This window comes from Candoia aspera, chromosome 1, assembly GCF_035149785.1.
Source record: "Candoia aspera isolate rCanAsp1 chromosome 1, rCanAsp1.hap2, whole genome shotgun sequence".
Lineage (NCBI taxonomy): Eukaryota > Metazoa > Chordata > Lepidosauria > Squamata > Boidae > Candoia > Candoia aspera.
Genome location: NC_086153.1, coordinates 148472149 through 148490118, shown reverse-complemented (window position 1 = coordinate 148490118; position 17970 = coordinate 148472149). Strand labels below are relative to the sequence as shown.

The 17970-nt window shown below is 39.0% G+C and overlaps 1 protein-coding gene across 5 annotated transcripts in view; it reads left to right on the top strand.

Annotated features, from left to right (window-relative positions):
- Positions 1–16583, top strand: part of ATAD2B (ATPase family AAA domain containing 2B) — an 81065-nt gene extending 64482 nt beyond the window's left edge. For 4 of the 5 annotated variants that reach the window (XM_063315182.1, XM_063315157.1, XM_063315190.1 and 1 more), the window contains exons 23-28: positions 290–412; positions 4411–4548; positions 9332–10012; positions 10811–10914; positions 12343–12471; positions 13331–16583. In XM_063315182.1, the coding sequence (XP_063171252.1) occupies positions 290–412; positions 4411–4548; positions 9332–10012; positions 10811–10914; positions 12343–12471; positions 13331–13372 (1217 nt within the window). In that variant the 3' untranslated portion in view covers positions 13373–16583. The remainder of the gene's footprint in view (positions 1–289; positions 413–4410; positions 4549–9331; positions 10013–10810; positions 10915–12342; positions 12472–13330) is intronic. The other variant, XM_063315174.1, reaches the window with a different exon arrangement.
- Positions 16584–17970: the final 1387 nt, after the last annotated feature.

Below are 17970 nucleotides of genomic sequence, written 5' to 3'. Positions count from 1 at the left end.
TCTTCTGCCTTTGAAATGGTTCTTCTCTCCAGATTTCCAGATACTTGTTTGGGGAAAAAACCTTGATTGTATTTTTATTTACATTATGCTTGCTATTTGACTCCTGCTGGGAATATGATTTATTTAATCACTGTTAATTGCAGTTTGATGTGAATTTATCACTTTTTTCTGTATTTATACCATTCTCTGGGCACCCCTGGGGCAAAAATTATTATAAATTTAAAAATCAACAGAAATGTCTTTGTGGTGAGTTATGATACTATAAAGTTGTAATATATTCATTTTGTAGATAAAATTATTAGACACAGAGCCTGTACTCTGAAGGATACTGCACATGCTATCATTGCTGCTGAGCTGGACCCAGAATTCAATAAAATGTGTGAAGAAATTAAGGAAGCAAGGAAAAAACGAGGTATTGTGATCCTGTTTTTACTCTATATCATTGCTATGACAGTGAAAATATATAAATGTCATTGAATTCTTGATGGATTGTCTCTAATGAACCTATTGTCAGAAGAAAGACTTTTTGAGCTGAATTTTTTTTAATTTGCATTACTCTGATATGGAGAGTAGATACATTAAGTCCAGTTTGTAAATATAACACTGTTTGTATGATCCCCATTTCTCAGTTGTTACTGAAATATTCATCAAACGTCCATTATAAGAAAAGTAGAGATGTACAAAAGTTTGGATTATTCATCTTTTTCTCCAATTCCTTCCTTTGAAAGGATACGTGGATTCTGAGTGAGCTGAAGTCATTAAACAGACAGAAATTTTTAAACATTTTAGTACTAAATATTTTTAGTGATAAACATTTGTAGTAAAACTTGAGCTGTGTTCAAGTCACTGCTGGAAGACTAAGCAAATTAACCATGCTTATTTCAGACACCACCTTAAATAATGGTTTTAAAATACATGAATCAACTTGTAAGTTGAATATTTAAATTTAAAAAAAAAACTCCAACTTGCAGAAAAAATCCATTTGTCTCAGGAAATGCTGCTTAAAAAATACAAATGAGATGTATTGTCTTGAAACAAGAAATCTGAAGAGTGCTGTTACCCTGCACTGCTCAAGTCACCTTTTAACTTGAGTATTCTTCTTTTTCATTTGTTTAGGTACTTAGAATAGACTTGCAGGCATTTTTGCAGACTTATTTATTTATTCATTGCTTTTTAATAAAAGGGATGTTATGTCTCATCCCCATAACATTGACCTGTCCCACCCAGTCATGGAGAGAGGGCATGCTACGGATCCCATCGGTAAAGGAATTCCACTTGGCGGGGTCCAGGAGGCGGGCCTTCTCTGCAGTGGCGCCCGCCCTCTGGAACATTCTGCCCCCGGAGGTGAGGCAGGCCCCTTCGCTCTGGGCCTTCTAGAAGAATTTGAAGACCTGGTTCTGCCACCTCACCTGGGGTGGGAAGGGCAATAGTTCTTCCTGGGGGTGGCTGGCGCTGTAGAGCCCTCCCCAATGAATGAGATCTTCACTACTTGGATTTTATATCTGTTTTATTCACTATTTATATTGTTGTTTTTATTGTAATTTATATCTTTTGTGGTTTTAATTGCTGATTTTGTTGTAAACCACCCAGAGTCCCCCTTTTTGGGGGAGATGGGCAGCGATAGAACTTCGAATAAATAAATAAATAAAAAGAAAAAACAAAACACAAAACACAATGATAATACTGATGGAGATACATACATTGTCTTAGAGAGGAAAAAGACATAACAAGTGCTTTACAAAACAGTGGAAGAAGTGCAACAAAAAGAAAAAAGTATAATATGTCATAGCAGTAACCAGTTACAAGTCTATATATACTTATCTAACAGAAATATTATTCAAGGATGTATATATTTTAATACACTTGTATGACTATCATTTTTTTAACTTCCTGTAATCTGTATAAATGAGCCCCATAGTTCATTATACTTTCCTATACAACAGCATGTTTGCAGTTTTATATTTTTGTTCCGCAAAGATGCTTTCAGCTATAGACTCAGATTAAGAATAGATTTTTTAAGCTGCTTTGTAAGTGGCTTTTGCAAGACCAGATATAATTATATCTGTTTAGCTGAAAATATTTTTGAATAGATACTAGAACTGTTGTAACCTTTAGCTTTTTCTGTAGCACTAGGCATTGATAGCTGTGAATGTATATCTGATCAGGTCAGCTGGTTTCTGCCCTCCACCCACAGTCCTCTCCAATGGCTGTTGCTCTTTGAAGTATAGTGTGTTCACTGCCTTTGCTGCCTTCACTAATCAGAGAGACAAACATAAAATAACCCGTAGCTTGTTTTAGTTTTGTTCCTTTGGTTCACAGCAGGTAGAAGCTACAGGCAAATGGCACAGTAATTGTTACACAAACTAGGGCTGTAGGAAGAGGCTCACAGAATCTTAAAATGAGCTAGCAATGGCCGTTGAGGAGCTGTATGGAAGAGGAGATTGTTAAGGTCAGGCACATTCATTATTAAACATAAGCCATGTTTGTTGTGTCAACTGAACAACATTTTAGCCTTAGGCCGTTTAACATGGGATAATATCCAAGATCCATCAGCAGAATAGGCTGGGTGGAATATATTTTTGCTACATCTTTCCTCCGTGCCCTCAGAAAATTCTCCAAGGAGAAGCCAAACATCTAAAGTGAAAGGAGAGCATACTGTAATGGATAATTGCATGGAAGCATGTTCTGTGAAGGAACTACTTACAAAAGATGCTTCTTATTTTTTTACAACACCATCCTTCCCTCTCAGTTCAATGAGCTGTATACCCCATTCCCTTTAGCACAGACCCCTGTCATTTGGGGTGAAGGTGGGGCTGCAAGAAGCATGGGACAGGAGAATACATTTCCTTTCCCCTTCTGCTCATAGACATTGAATCCTATCCAATGGGGAATTATAGTAAACTATTAACAGTTTGCCATAATTAATTCTTAATTATAAATAGTACAGAATGCTATTTTATACACTTGAAAACATTCTAGCCATTTTCAATAATGACTATTGCAATGCGCTCTACATGGGGCTACCCTTGAAGAGTATCCAGAAGCTTCAACCGGTCCAGAATGTGGCCGCGTGAGCAGTTCTTGGTGCCCCAAGATCGGCACGTGTGACACCACTGCTGCATGAGCTGCACTGGGTACCAGTTTGCTTCCAGGTCCAAGTCAAGGTGTTGGTTATCACCCTTAAAGCCCTACATGGCATGGGGCCAGGTTACCTGAGGGACTGCCTCATCCCCATAACTTCAACCTGCCCCACCCTGTCAAGCAGAGAGGGCATGCTATGAACCCCGCCGGTAAAGGAATTCCACCTGGCGGGGTCCGGGAGATGGGCCTTCTCTGCAGTGGCACCTGCCCTCTGGAACATTCTGTCCCTGGAGCTGAGGCAAGCCCCTTCACTCCCAGACTTCCGGAAGAACCTAAAAACCTGGTTCTGCCTCCTCACATGGGTTTGGAGGGGCACCAGTTCATCTTGGGGGTGGCTATTATAGATCTCTCCCCAACAAACAAGATCTACGCTGCTGGATTTTATATTTTCTACTGTATAGCTAGAATTGAAGCACAGAAACTAAGCTATAAATCATATAGTTTTGTGATATAACTGGACGTGATTATCTTACTCAAACCTATTCTCAGTTTCATCCTCATGTCCAGTATGGGGATCGTATTTTATCCTTGGTGTTGTAGAAAGGATTATAACACAATTAGAGGAGGAGAGGCATGTTGTGGGTTCTGTTGGCCAGGGAGCCTCATTGGGCGGGGCCCAGGAGAAGAGCCATTTCTGCCGTGGCCCCCGCCCTGTGGAACATCATTCCCCCAGAGGGGAGGTGGCCCCAATCCTGTTGGCCTTCCAGAAGGCCCTTAAAACATCGTTTTTCTTTCAGTTAGCTTGAGGATCCCATGACGGAGTAGAGCCTGTTAGGTGGCTGTCAGACAGTTAATGTAATGCACTCTCTGTGTGTTTTGCCGCCATTTCGGTTTTTACTTGTTTTTTTACTTGTTTTTATTTTTTAATTTAAATTGGTTGTTTTAAGGGTCTTTCATATATTGTGATTATTATTATTATGTATGCCACACAGAGTTACCATGTGAGATGGGAGCTATACAAATTTAAATAAATAAAGGAATAAATAAGAAATGTTTTGGATGTTAAAGCTATGTATGTATATATGCTAAACGATTGTTCCTTCAAACAAACAGTTTTTAAACAGATCTGAAGCTGTATGTTTAATGCTTTCATTTGTTGGAGAAGAGTGAATGTTCTTGATGTAAATCTTTCTTTTGTGTAAATCTGTGTTTGGCTAAACACAGTGAACTGTTGTGTGGTTTCTAACGTAGCATTCCAGCAGCCTTCAGAAACTTGACTGGGTAACACTGCTTGGGTCGTTGAAATGTGTGTTCACCTTCTGCACGCAGGCTTATCAGTCATAACAGAGCAAACAAGTCCTCATGGCTCCGCTCTGCAGAAAACAGAAAGCAGAGCTGAAGAGGCGTTCCTGAACCGGCAAAGAAACGCAGTGACGGTTTGGCACAATTCTGCGAACAAATGTGCGTGTGAGTATTTCAGATTGTTTTGTCTGACCAGAACCCTGTATGAGCATATAACATGAAAGGTTCTTGTTCTCTCTTCAACCTCCTCCTCCTCCTCCTCCTCCTCCTTTTTCACCACCATTTCCGTCTCTACCTCTTCTTAGGTAATCTTGGCAATAAAAACAGTTTTATTAGCCTTTAAAAACCTCCTTTGAATATAAAGTTTGCATAGAAGAGGACAATTTTCAACTATATGAATGTAATAAAAGAGATGGAATAATTTTTAATTGAGAGGGTTTTGCACGGAACGGTTTTGTAGGCTAAAATTTAAAAGTATTATTTAGTAAGCGTACTGTTATTACTCTGACAGCAATTTCTTAAGTTTCAATTTAGATCATTTTTGTGTTCTACCCATAACATGAATATTAGAAAAAAAAAATCAATACCACCCAATTTAATGCTGGATTTATTCAGAATCCAGCAGCTGAGTATCAGTATCAGAAGCCAATTGAGATACTCCGTGCTCCTAATAAAAAGAAGGTTAGGGTTTTTTAAGATATGGAGAGTCATATCTTGTGTTTTTTTTTTCTTTCCTCTATTCCCCCCAAATTGGTTATTTTGGGGTATGTTACTAATAAGAATTACTAATACATTACTAATACATTACTAATAAGCTCTCGTAGATGTACATCCTTTTCTTTCTTGGGATATTGGTTTCTCCTGACTGAGAATTTTGATGGCTTAAGTGCACTAGGTAGTGTATCTGCACCTGGATTTGGGAAGTGATCATTGGATTATCTGGATCCCTTCTGGTCTGGATTCAGGCCTGAGCGTGGGACAGAAACAGCACTGTTCACTCTGTTGACGACCTGTGTCAGCGCTTGGATGGTCTGATCCAGTGTCCGAAGGCTGTGAGAGTCTGGATGAGTCAAAACGTGCTGAAATCGAATCTCTGCAAGTTGCTGTCGTAGATGATTGACATGGTTTGATCTCGGTTCCAAAGCTGGCTCTGGGCAGGATCACATTCTGGCTAAAAGGGCAGGTCCGCAGCTTGGGGATCCACCTGGACTTCAAAGCACCTGGCTCTAGCAGCAGGTAGAAGCACGGCCAGGGGGCCCTTGCCCAAATTTAGTGTGTGCCGCTTGCAGATCTACTCGGACCAGAGTACCCTGATGACAGCGACTCGTGCCCTCATTACCTAGTGGTTAGACTACTTCTGTGAACCATAAATGAGATTGCCTTTGAAAACACTCAGAAGCTGCTGTTGGTACAGAATGCTGTGGACAAGCTACTAACAGGCAGGAGTTGGCTTAGTAATGTTATACCAGCATTCCAGTTGCTCCATTGGCTACAGATAGGTTTCCAGGTCCAATTCAGTGTAGTGGTTTAACCTACACTGGAAGCACTAGTGTGCTTACAGGGTCATGTCTGTTGCTCACATTTAGGTTGCCTTGTGTGTTCATGCCCAAAGGAGTAAGGGCCTGGAGACACTTTCTCAGTAGCAGCCTGCATATTATGGACCACCTTGCTCACTGCAGTAAGGGGACACCCCCTTGCACCCATGCTTGCCTTTCAAAAGCAGTTTAAAACAAGCTTTTGACACAATTTTATAGATGTGGGCTGCCATCTTAACTCTTTTTAGAACTAATTCTGTGTTAATTGATTAGATTTTTAAGGATTATGTATTGTGAACCGTCCTGAATCCTTGCCAGTAGGGCCATATATAAACATTGTAATACGTCAGTTAATATGACCAGAACTAAACCACCACATTGGCAGAGAAATCAATAACTTGAATGTGTCCTCTGCAGAAGTTCTGTCCTCTGAAGTGTGAATTGAACACTATGCTAGCCTTAGACATCTGAATTTCTTTTGATAACGTAGGAAGCTAAATTGCTATACTTTTCCTGTTCATACAGGTTTGATATCATGAATTTGTAATTCTCATACATTTGCTCATAATAAAACTTCTTTTAAAAGTCCAGATCAGCTTCTAGAGAACTAGAAAAATAAACTCTTTAAAAAAATTCAGCCTCGCAAAGGCCACAAGGGGCATTAGAATGGCATCATTGGGAGTAGAGCCATAATGTTGTCTCCATTGTTAGAGTATATGGATAGAATTGCTCAAACTAAATGTGTTAGGCCCAAAAGAAGCTTTTGGACTTTTAGTTTGAATTTTAAAAGAAATCCATTTTAAAAAGTAAAACAAACAAACACCATTTTGCCACCAAAAGCTGGATGGTTTCTGGAAGTTGGCTGGGGAATACAGGCTTTGAGGAAGAAACACTATATAGGCTATTTGCATGTCTTCATGCTCAAGCAAAGAAGTTCAGGATCTACTTATTTTCTCATTTAAATATGAAGATGGCAACAAGATGGGGAGGAAGTTAGTATGTATGTATGTATGTTGCTAGTTTCCTTGCTTATATTTGATTAAAATGTCGGTATTTTCACCCAGCTAATGCACACTATGTATTTTTGGAGACTAAACCATATTTAAAATGCACCTATGTTAAATAGAATTTTTAATTTAGTTATGGAATCTAGATTGTTGCTCAATATTGCCAGTAGATGGTGTCAAAAGCACATTACTTTGCATTTTTGATTTTGCTGCTTAATTTTTTAGTTCACTTGCTAACTCTAGGTTACATTTGATGTTGAATTATGACTTGAATATGTAAAGTTGGCAAAACCTCATGGACAGCTATTCTGCTTAAGCCTTGAGAATTGTCCTTGCAGAAAGAAAATATTCAGTCTTCAGAAATATCCTTTGTAAACAGTGTCCAATAACCCACTGAGACCTGCAGTATTTCAGTCATGTACAATCTGGCCCGCTTGGAAGGACAGAGTTCTAAAAACCTGCTCCCTGAATATTAGAAATACATGCCAACCTTTGCCTCTCTTTTTTTCTCAGCATTGCCAGCCCATTTTCACACCTGAAAGGTAGAAGTTCTTTCTTTTGTAAATGACAAGTAATATTCTCAAGATACAGAATTATTTTGTCTTTCTTGCTGGCCTGACAGAGTACAGTTCATGTCTCCTCTTTTGTTACGTTACTTAAATTGCTGATACTGATTTTAATGAGGTGCTCTGGCTTAGCAAGAATGTATAATTTACACTAGGTTGTCACAAGACAACCTGTGACCCATTGGGTTCACATTTCAGAGATATTTCCTTACTTAAACAGAGAAGCAGAATGACCATAGGTGGGCAAAAAAGTAGTGGAAGCAGGAGTGATTTCTGACTTCCTGCCGGCCGGCTTCCCATTGACTTTCCTTGTGGGAAGCTGACAGGGAGTGTCAGAAATCCTCCCTCCCTCCTGCACCCCTGCACACCCTCCCTGAGCCATGCCACACCCTCATGCACCCTCCCTGACCTACACTGCATTCCTGCACACCCTTGCTGAACCTCACCTCTCAGGCACCCTGCCTGACCCTTGCAGCACTTCTCCCTCACCTTCACCAGCCCTCGCTGCACCTAACGTGCACCTCCTCGCTCCCTCCCTCCCTCCTCTGCCCGACAGCAGCCAGTTACCTGCCTGCTGGCCTTAGACGTGCAACTTCCTGCTGGCTTCTCCACTAACTTGGTTTGTGGGAATCTGACAGGGAGTGTCGAGATTACTGAGTTTAGAATTCCTGCCAGCTTCCCCATTGACTTGTGGGAATGGGGAAATGATGATCACTTAACTGTGGCTGAGTGCAGCAGTGTAGTGGCGCTGAAGTGGTGGCAGCATGGTGGCACTGAAGCAAGTATAAATTTCAATCCCATGGGAGAAATGGGTCCCAGAGTTTGGACACATTCTGTAAGTTAGCCCATGCACCATTTCGCTCAATTGAAAGTTACAAACAGATACAAGAGTTTTAGTATATAAATATAGAAAGGTTCTGGGTTAAGTTTCTTATGTCTCATGATAGAATGGAAATTTCTTTGAAGTTCTGAAGAGGTAGAATGAGAATCATTAGTTTTAGATAGTTTCCTAATTGAACTTCCAAGTGGTAGTAGTCACAATTTAACTTTTAGGAGACTCATTCTAATTTAAACTCCCAAATTCTGTAATATCTCTGAATCTTAATTTATAAATTAGAAATGGATTTGGTTATTTGATCTCTGTTAATGGCTTTTTTTCTCTAAAGAAAATCTTTTACGTTTCAAATTACTTCCCTACCCCCATCTCAAGGTGGAATTCTTAAATAGAACCATACAGACAGCATCTGGGGATAGAGCTCAACCATAAGTTATCAGAAGTTGAAAACTTGTGGTCCTGTTTGGTACATCTAAAAGATTATTTTTCTGTTAAGTTTATAAAAGTCTTCAGTTGCTTTAAAACACATGGCATGGCTGAGAAGGTACTGAACTTTTGACAGGAATTAATCCATTTTTAATTACATGATTACATTTTTGGTAATGTTCTTTTACTTGTGCTTCATAGATTGGTTTTCAACAGATAATTATTGCAATTATATTTTTTTAAAAATGTAAAAACTGCCTCTCCCTTTGTTAATCTGCCAAGCAGTAATGTTTATTCTTGAGGGCATTTGTGACAGCTGAATAAAATACTTTCATTCAGATGGTCGCTGCAATGTTTTGCTTGGACTGATGTGTGTACAATTTTTTTTTGACATTTTTAGAATCAAAGGTAGCTTGGATGACCTTAAAGTCACCAAGGCAGGTTGTATTTTAATACTGCAACTAAATGTCCCTGGGTTTATTAATATCTTACTCATAGTTTAAAAAGCACGGTATGTCTAACAAATATTTAAATATCTAACAAGTATATTAAAAGTTACTTTGTCTTTTTATGATACAGTTCGACTGAGGAGGAAGTCAAGACGACGTTCACAGTGGGGGAAAGGCATTATTAAAAAGAGGAAAGTGAATAATTTGAAAAAAGATGAAGATGATGCCAAGTTTGCAGATGATGAAAATCAAGGGGAGGATAGCAAACTCCTGGAAAATGGAGAGCTTGAAGGAAGCATAGACTGCACTGAGGAGAATGGAGAGGAAACAGGAGATCTTTCTCTAACAAATGATGAGTCATCTTGTGATGTCATGGATATACACGGAGAACAAAGACTTGATAACGGGACAGTTGGGAAAGAAAATAGCATTCCGTCTACAGAAGAGAGCTCCAATGAATCCCTGCTAGTAAACAACAAGGTTATGATAAATGTAGAAAAGGGCTCTAAGGAGGAGTCGGGATCCCGGAGGGACCATTTGAACGGCGAGGCCTCTGAAGGGACACCTCTTCCACCGTGTCAGTACAGCAAATGTGAACCGTTGCATGCCGGTCTCATTGATGACATGCCTACGCCCAGACAAATGGCAACAACTGATGAGCACCAAAGGAAGAAACCAGAAGCTTCAAATTATAGTCCAGAGGTAGAACACATACAACAGTCTGGTAACGAGATTTCACAGTGCAGCAGCAATGAAAAGAAATCACCAAGCACAGATATGGAAACTAAAGACACTGAATCAGATAAAGAAGGTATACAGAAGATACACAATTTTTTGTTCTTTTTCTCATCTCATAATTGAGGTAAATGCATAATAGGATTTCAGAAATGATTTGGAGGAAGTGTTTTGCACAGAAGCCTGAAAAAAGATGAGCGCTTGAACAATTGGCAGAAGAGTTGTGCTCATGCTTCTGCGGCGGATGAAGCTCTTCTGTATCATTTTTGAAGTGCGCACAGCTCTAGTGCAAAATATTTTGCTTGGAATAATTAGTTTATGTTTTGAAGGCAGGATAAACTTTGGCCAAAAATTATTTGAATCAAAATCAACTTACGGTGTTGTTAGAGAAATGTAAAACCCAGTTTCTGTATTTTTTGTAAGCCAACCTATTAGCTAAACAGAGGACTGACCCTGTGATGGGACTGTGCTGTGCTGCGCTGCATACTCTGACTGTCTGAGTGGCCTGGTTGTAAAATAAAAAAACCTCAGAAAATCTGGTCAACTGGAGATATGCTTAAAAAGGCAAGGAAGAAAAGGCTTAATCTAGCTTGATTTGAAATTTCATCGTGACTCTTCTCATTCCTATTGAGGGGAGTACTGTTTATAAAACCACAGATTACACTGATGGTGGGTGGAGACAGGAAAGTGGATGAAAAGTAGCATGAGAGCCATGTTGTCATTGTTTCCACTTTCTACAAGACAAGATAGCAAGAACAATTTGGTCTTTGAGTAGCAGTCTAGACATTTCCATTTAATAAACTTAGTTCTGTTGTTTGAATGCAGCTGAACAACAGCTTAAAATTATTGTAATCTTATCCATCCTTATTTGCAGGTACGTTGAAAAATAAGAAACTTCGTAAAATTGCTTTGACACAGGTTCCAGAGGAGCATTTAGACCCTGTACCTCCTGTACTTGTTGACCATGTCAGGCTAATGGTAAGGTTGACTGGATATACAGTCTTAAATTTTATTATCAACATTTTGTTCTTTCTCTTCTGTTCTTCCCAAGTAACTGTTACAAAATAAAAAATGTGTATAGTTCTGTTTTACTATATGGTAAATATTTCATATGGTCAAGTTGGATCAAATTAATGATTTTGTATTGTTGCTGATTTAAAAAAAGGAGAATCTCTTAATATAGAGAGGTTAAAGCCTTTTCACCTCACTTATTTTATATGTAGTTTGGATTTTCAGTGAGTATTCTTACCCTCCATGAGAAACGTGGCAATTGGGCAATGGTGCAACAGAATGAATCCTTCACTGATCCTTTTTTAAAAAAAATTTAGTAGTAGACTTTTTTTTCCTAATAGCGATTATGATGTCACGTGGTCAGCTTACATTTGGCCATAGAAAGAGGTAATTAATGTAATTTAGAATAGTGTCATCCTGCAGCTTCTGACTGGGAATGGAATCATCAACAGACCAATGAGTAGAACAGAAGAGAAGATGCTCTTTGATTCCAGAGTCCCTTTTTTACACTGAAAATAGTTCACTTCTGAATACTCAAACCATTCCTATTCCAGATGACAGTGCACTGATATTTAGCATCCTGTAAAGGGATTAGGCATGGTAGTCGTGAGTAGAAAGGACTGAGGGACATACTACAGCACAGTTCAGATACCTGGAAGGCTAAGGCTCGTATTCCGTTACCCTGGACGGCAGGACACAGAAGAAGGCAGCTTCCAGATGGGAAGAACAGAGAGATTCTGGGCTGTTCTTCAGCTGGTGTGTTCACGTGGAACCTAGACAGTCAGTTGTAGAGATGACTTAATCTAGATTTCTGCTCTGAGCAGGGGGAATTGGACTTGGAGGCCTAATTGGTTCCTTCTAAAATAATTACTGTAGAATCCACAAGAATCACAGTAAAAGTACTAAAGTGTAACTCAAAAAAGCAACTAATAGTAATTTGTTCTTGGTATTACACATTTATTCCTATGAGCCAAAATAATTTGGTCCAGTGGTTAAGGTGCTAGGCTAGAAACCAGGAGTCTGTGAGTTCTAGTCCCGCCTTAGATGTGAAAGCCGGCTGGGTGACCTTGGGCCAGTCCCTCCCTCTCAGCCCAACTCACCTCACAGGGTTGCTGTTGTGGGGAAAATAGGAGGAGGAAGGAGTATGAGGTATGTTCGCTGCCTTGAGTTATTTATAAAAATAGTAAAGGGATAGAAAACAAACAAACAAACCCCTCAAGGCAAAAGCCATGCCAATATCACCTTTGGTCCAGCACATAGTTTGCAGTTGGCAGTCAATAAAAGTTTTTTAGTAATTTAGATTATAAATATCCTAAGACATAAAACAGCTATTAAGCAAAGTAGTACACTGCCTCCAAACTTCATCTTGAGCTTTTGCCAAACTTCTCTTCACAGCATTTACTCGACTTATTGGTTAAGAAAAGTGACAACTTGACAGTTGACCAGCTTGAGAGGCTATACTCTCTCCTTAATCAGTGCATCTATCGGCATCGTAAAGATTATGACAAGTCGCAGCTTGTACAAGTAAGTTTGCACTGTGTTTACCGTTTTTAGAATGTGCTCTGCGTCAGATTCATCTGATCTTCTCTACATCAAGGCAAGTCCAGCTAGTTGTCTCTCGGGGAGCTTTCTGCTATCAGGAAAACAAATTTTATTTTAAAAGTGTTTAGGCTGTACTTTACTTTGTTTTAAAAAATTATATCTTGTTTTTGTTTTGTATTTAGTGATTGCTTTTATTTTATTAGTGTTGTTAAGCACCTTGCGCTCTATTTGGAAAAGAAGGATAAGATTTAAGCAATGAGTAGTTGCCATTTTTTAATTTTCTTTTATTGGTGATTAGAACCAGTTTGATAGCATAAAATATTAAAATGAAATTGATTTTTGAAATGTTCTTCTGTAGCAAAATTAGATTTTAATTCCATCACGCTTATTGAAAGATGGATCCGTAATTGATTGATGACTGTCTACTTTTCTTGAGGAGGAATGGTGTTGGTATGAATTCTGAAAATTAACATGTACCTCTGAAGTGATTTTGTGGAATAGAGTATTAAACAAACTAAACAAAACATCTCATTGCATGCTTTGTGAAATACACTGTATGAGAATACAAAGATTGCCACTTACTTTATCATTTAATTTATCACTCAAGGAGCTCAAGACGAAGCCAGACAAAATGTAGTTTTATTCATACCAGGATTCTCTGGTCTGAGTGAATTTATCCATCTCACAGTTCAAATTGTCCCTTGGTTTTTGGCACTACTATGCAGAGCATGCAAGTTCTTGGAAACTTGGAGAGATTTAAGTCTTTTTCTTGAGACCTCTGTAGAGAAACGTTGTTGTTTAGCATGGTGGTGAATAATCAGATGCTCTTGTTTCCTTCCAGGAGATGGAAAGGACAGTTGATATGTTTGAAACATTCCTGTGAACTCTCCGAGGTGTGCGGGTTTGCCTTTCGTGGGCTGCTCGTGGGAGAGCAGTCTTCTGAGCCATTCGCTTTCCCCTTGCACCAAGTATATGCAGAGCCTTGGTCTTAACACGCTCGCTCTTGGTCTCACGTTCTGTGGTGAATTTGGTGCTATTGTCTCAGGTAACTGAAACCAGCCAGCCTACAAGAACCAAACAGAACTTCATAATATTTGTATCTTGATATAAATAAAGAATATAATGCCACAACACAGAGGTTTTTGGTGCTACAGAAACTGCTTTCATTTCTGCTGTCTACATGTGTTATCTTATGAGAAGTTTCAGGCAAAATGGAGCAGGCTGATAAACACCCACAAACTGGATAGAGCAGATCTAACTGATTACTTAAGTGGGCAATTTCTGAGATTTTTCTTTTTTCCTTTTCTTTTTTATTCTCTGAGGCAATGGACAGAAGCCTGTTTTTAAAGCTGGCAGTGAAGAATTGTGGTACAAAGGAATTGACTTTGGTATACAATAATGTGAAGATGAGGCTCTTTAGAGCTGCCTTCAATGTGCCTTTTTAGTCAGTGGTGGTGGTGGGGAGGAGGAGGAGGAGGAGGAGGAGGAGGGGCTCTTAAAATAGTTGGGATTGTAGCCAATGACAGAGTTAGTTATTTTCAAAAGCCTGTGTTCCCAAAGAACAGTTTCAGGTTCCCGCACTGTTGAATGGCAGCCAGTGTTATGTTTTAACATTTCTCTGTTGCTCTCCAGAAATCCAAATTATGGAAATAAGTTTAATCTCATGTTATCTCAAAATGGTAAGAAGATGTTTTCATTTCTAAAACAAATTTACACTCTTGAAAAAAAAAATCTCACTGGGTATTTAAGGTGGCTGTAGTTGTGTGGGTTTTTTTTTTTTAATAATGTTTCGTTTTATTTGTTCAGAGTCCTTAAAAACAGATTTCTTTCTAAACTTCCATTGCTGTGGAAGTGAAGATTTGCTGGGTGGCCCTAGACTGGAAAGACAGTAGGTCCTGCAGTCCTTCATCTTCGTATGAATTAGACCAAACTGATTCAGCACGATTGATGTTGGACAGTATTAAAGAGAAAATGACCGAGTAGCCTTTCACTGGTTAGTTCTTGGGCCTCTGAATTGGCCCCTGAAATATCGCCGTTCTCTAGAGCTCAGTGGTAGTTGATTGTTCTCAGACACTTTCCTTTTTTAGGAATTAAAGAAGAGGACATTCCGGGCAGCCAGCAGTCTGCTTCAGGCAGACCAACATGTAAAGATTGGTGGTCCCATGGCTTCTTTTGATATTATTGTCATGTATAACCTAAGCTGTAGGTGAGGGAGTACCGCTCCCCCCCCCACAAATATGCAATTCAGTACGTTTTGTTTCCAAGAAGCAAAAAAATGAAACGACCCAACGTTGAACTACTGCAGAGATGTTCAGCTACCTCAGCTTTTTTTGTATTTGAGTTACCAACAGTGTTTATGGGAGGTTATAATCTGTCCTGCTGCCGTTTATAGGCTGAAGCTTAAGGTACTTGTCACTCCGTGTGTGCCGGCCGGCCGCAGCTGCGAATCAGGCCCTGGCTATTGGCTGCTACAGTAGTTCCTTCCCACTTCTTTCTCTGCAAGTTGACATCCGAGCCTGGTCCTTCTAGCCAAGCCTCCCCAGCCCAGCCCCGCTCACTGGTTCTTTGGTCCTTTGGTTCTTAAGAGGCATTGAGTGATGCTATTCTAAACATGACGCCTGTAGAAATGCTGTATTTTTAGGTGGGAAAGTGCGATTAAAATAAAAACATTTTAAAGTAGTACTGCATTTTAGAAACTTGATTAGGGGGACTTTCTCATTTTTCTGTTAATATTTATTGCCATTATATGTGTTTAGGATATTTTGCTGTCAGTCCATTAGCATTTTGTATTATGATGAGGATTGTTACAAAACTTTCAGATTTGATGAAATAAAATGTAGCAGATTTTTTGTAGCAAGTTTCTGATAAAACAATTTTTGCAAGTCTCAGGTCCTTGCAGCATTTTTTAAAATATTGTAGTTCAACTATTCTTTAGTTCAAGTAGCAGCAGCACTTGTGAGAAGAAAAACTGCATACATTTTTAACAGGTTGTTAAATTTGTACAAGTTTAAATCCTTTAAAAATAGTTGTCAAATAATTTTCAAAAGAGTATCTTAAATTCAAGTCTGGCATTAAAGATGCTTCCAGTTGGTCAGTTGAGGGGAAAAAAATCTTTGTAGTTTTGAACGTTGATAAAAAAGTGAGGAACTGCCTCTAATTGTTATAGATTTTTCAGAAGGATTAGCTTCTATAAATGTGTTAGTGGGCAACATGAATAAAATTATATATTCATCCTTTTGGCTCCAAAACCACACTAAACATGTATTGCTTTTCTTTACTAATAGCTTAGCAATTGTAGAGTTAAACCTGTTACTCTATTCATGTTGTCAGGTCGCCTAATCTTTGTGTTTTTGTTCTTATTTTGCCACGTAGAATTGGCAATAAATTCAATTCCTGTTTCTTGTTATGAATTACCAATGAACTCCAGTGCAAGGCCACATCCTAGGCCAGATGGAGGTTAAATTTCTGTGGGGATGATGATGAAACTGCTCTAAGATAACCATGGCTGTGGAGTTAATTGTGTTCGCAAGCTTGAATTTCACCTGTGATTAATTTATGTTTTGTGTTTTCAGTCTTATTATTTGAGTTTTCTCATATGCCAATGTATTTATTATAGGATAATTGGGTGATTGGTTTTGTTTCCTTTTCGCTATGCTAACATTTTACGTTCCCATGTTTTCTTTACCTTTTTTCTTTTAGTTTTGGTTAAGTTGGAGGTCATCTTTGGATTTGTGTAGCTGGTCATAATTCTCTCCCTTTTATGTAAATTCAACATTAAGCTTGAATTTGAGCTTGTATCTGCTTTTTTCTGTATTGTACATTGGTTTACTTCAGCAGTGGGGATGTCTTTTGGTTTGATTCATGTGTGTCTGTTTTTTGATAAAATAAGATTTACTTCTTTGGCTATAATAAATCTTGGATTCTATAAGTTGTATTCAGAGGATTGTGTTATGCTTTTTTTGCATCTTGACTTAATTTGCATTAGTTAAGTAAATTATTTAATTTTTTAAAATTCTGGATATTTTGAACATATTACTGTAATTTGTAATATAACTGCTGTGAAATACTTGAATAAAGAGGACAAGTAAAAAATCCTGAGTCTCTTGATCGTCTTGATAATGGTTGTATTTTAATTTTAGGTGTATACCCATGTGATTGATTGGCAGGTTCACTCAGGTTGGCATTTGTTCAGGAAAAGAAGCCCCCCTCTTTGGTGGGGAGCCATAAAGCCAACTTTAGGTTGGATGTAGATGTGTCCTCCTTCCCTATGCCCTCCCCCAATGGCTCTGGGAGAAGGTCAGGACTGTTGAGGTGCCTATCTCCTAAGCACCTTATGGTCTGTGTAATTAAGGTTGCTCTTGTTTTGGATTCTGATTTTTCTCCGCGAGGAATGATCTTCATGCAGATAAGCCTCTGTTGAATGAAAGCAGAGCCCCTTCGTGTGCAGGCAGCCCCACTCTGTTAAGTTTCGTGTTCTGCTCGATGATTCTGCTGCCGCTTCCCTTGAGGGAGCATTCTGAGCCAGAGGACTCTGGTGAACTTAACCTTGGGAGTCAGTGTATGATGCTGAACTAGTTGCTTGGAAGTAGAGGAGGAATAATCCCTTCCTTTTAGAGGGGTTTCTGGAGGTCAGTTAAGGAGGGTTTTACTGTAGATTATTTGGTTGAGTTGTGTAAACGCAACATTCTAAGTTCATTTTTCTAGTAGGGAGCGGAACCAATAAGCTGTCACCTTGCAGGGGTAAAGTCAGGGCATGGGAGCAGTGGGGGGATCAGCTTCTCATTGCTCCAGGGCTTCAATGCCCCATGCCTCCCCTCCCCAAAGAGCTGCTGCTGCTGCTGCTGGTGGTGGTGGCAGCTTAGCTTGCTTCTGGGTAGGAAAATAGTTTTTTTTAATAACAACTCATGTAGTGCGTTTTGTCTTGAATGGCCCTATTATAGCTGCTAGCAACCAAGAAAGCAGGAATTTTTGCTTCGTTTGCTGCTAACTGCCACAATTTTCCTCTTCTTTCACAAGAGGAATGACAACTCTAATGTCCTATTTCCTCATCTTGTAAACAGGCTCAGGGTAGCATCTGTTTGTTGATATAATATAGTGAAAAAGGAGTTGTGAAGAGGTTTGGCCCAATTTGGGGGGTGGGTGGGACAGTTCAATATGCTTGTACAAAGTTTATTCCACCCAGGGTATTTTGGACGACCCTTTTTTTTATCAAGAATGCAGAAAAAATTACTTAGATTTTTATTTTATTTTATATAGATTTTTATTTTAGATTTTAAATTTTAGATTTAATCTTTGCTGTTAAACCTCTCTTGTTCAAGCAGATCATGTTGCAGTGTTTCTCCATGGGTGAGAAACCTGTATTTTTTTCTCTTTGGGGTCATGTGGTGTTGGGGATTAAAGTACAAAATAAATATATCAGACCTCATGGAGGCTTAAAGCAACTATTTTGCACTTAAAATGCAAAACAAAAAATACTGCTGA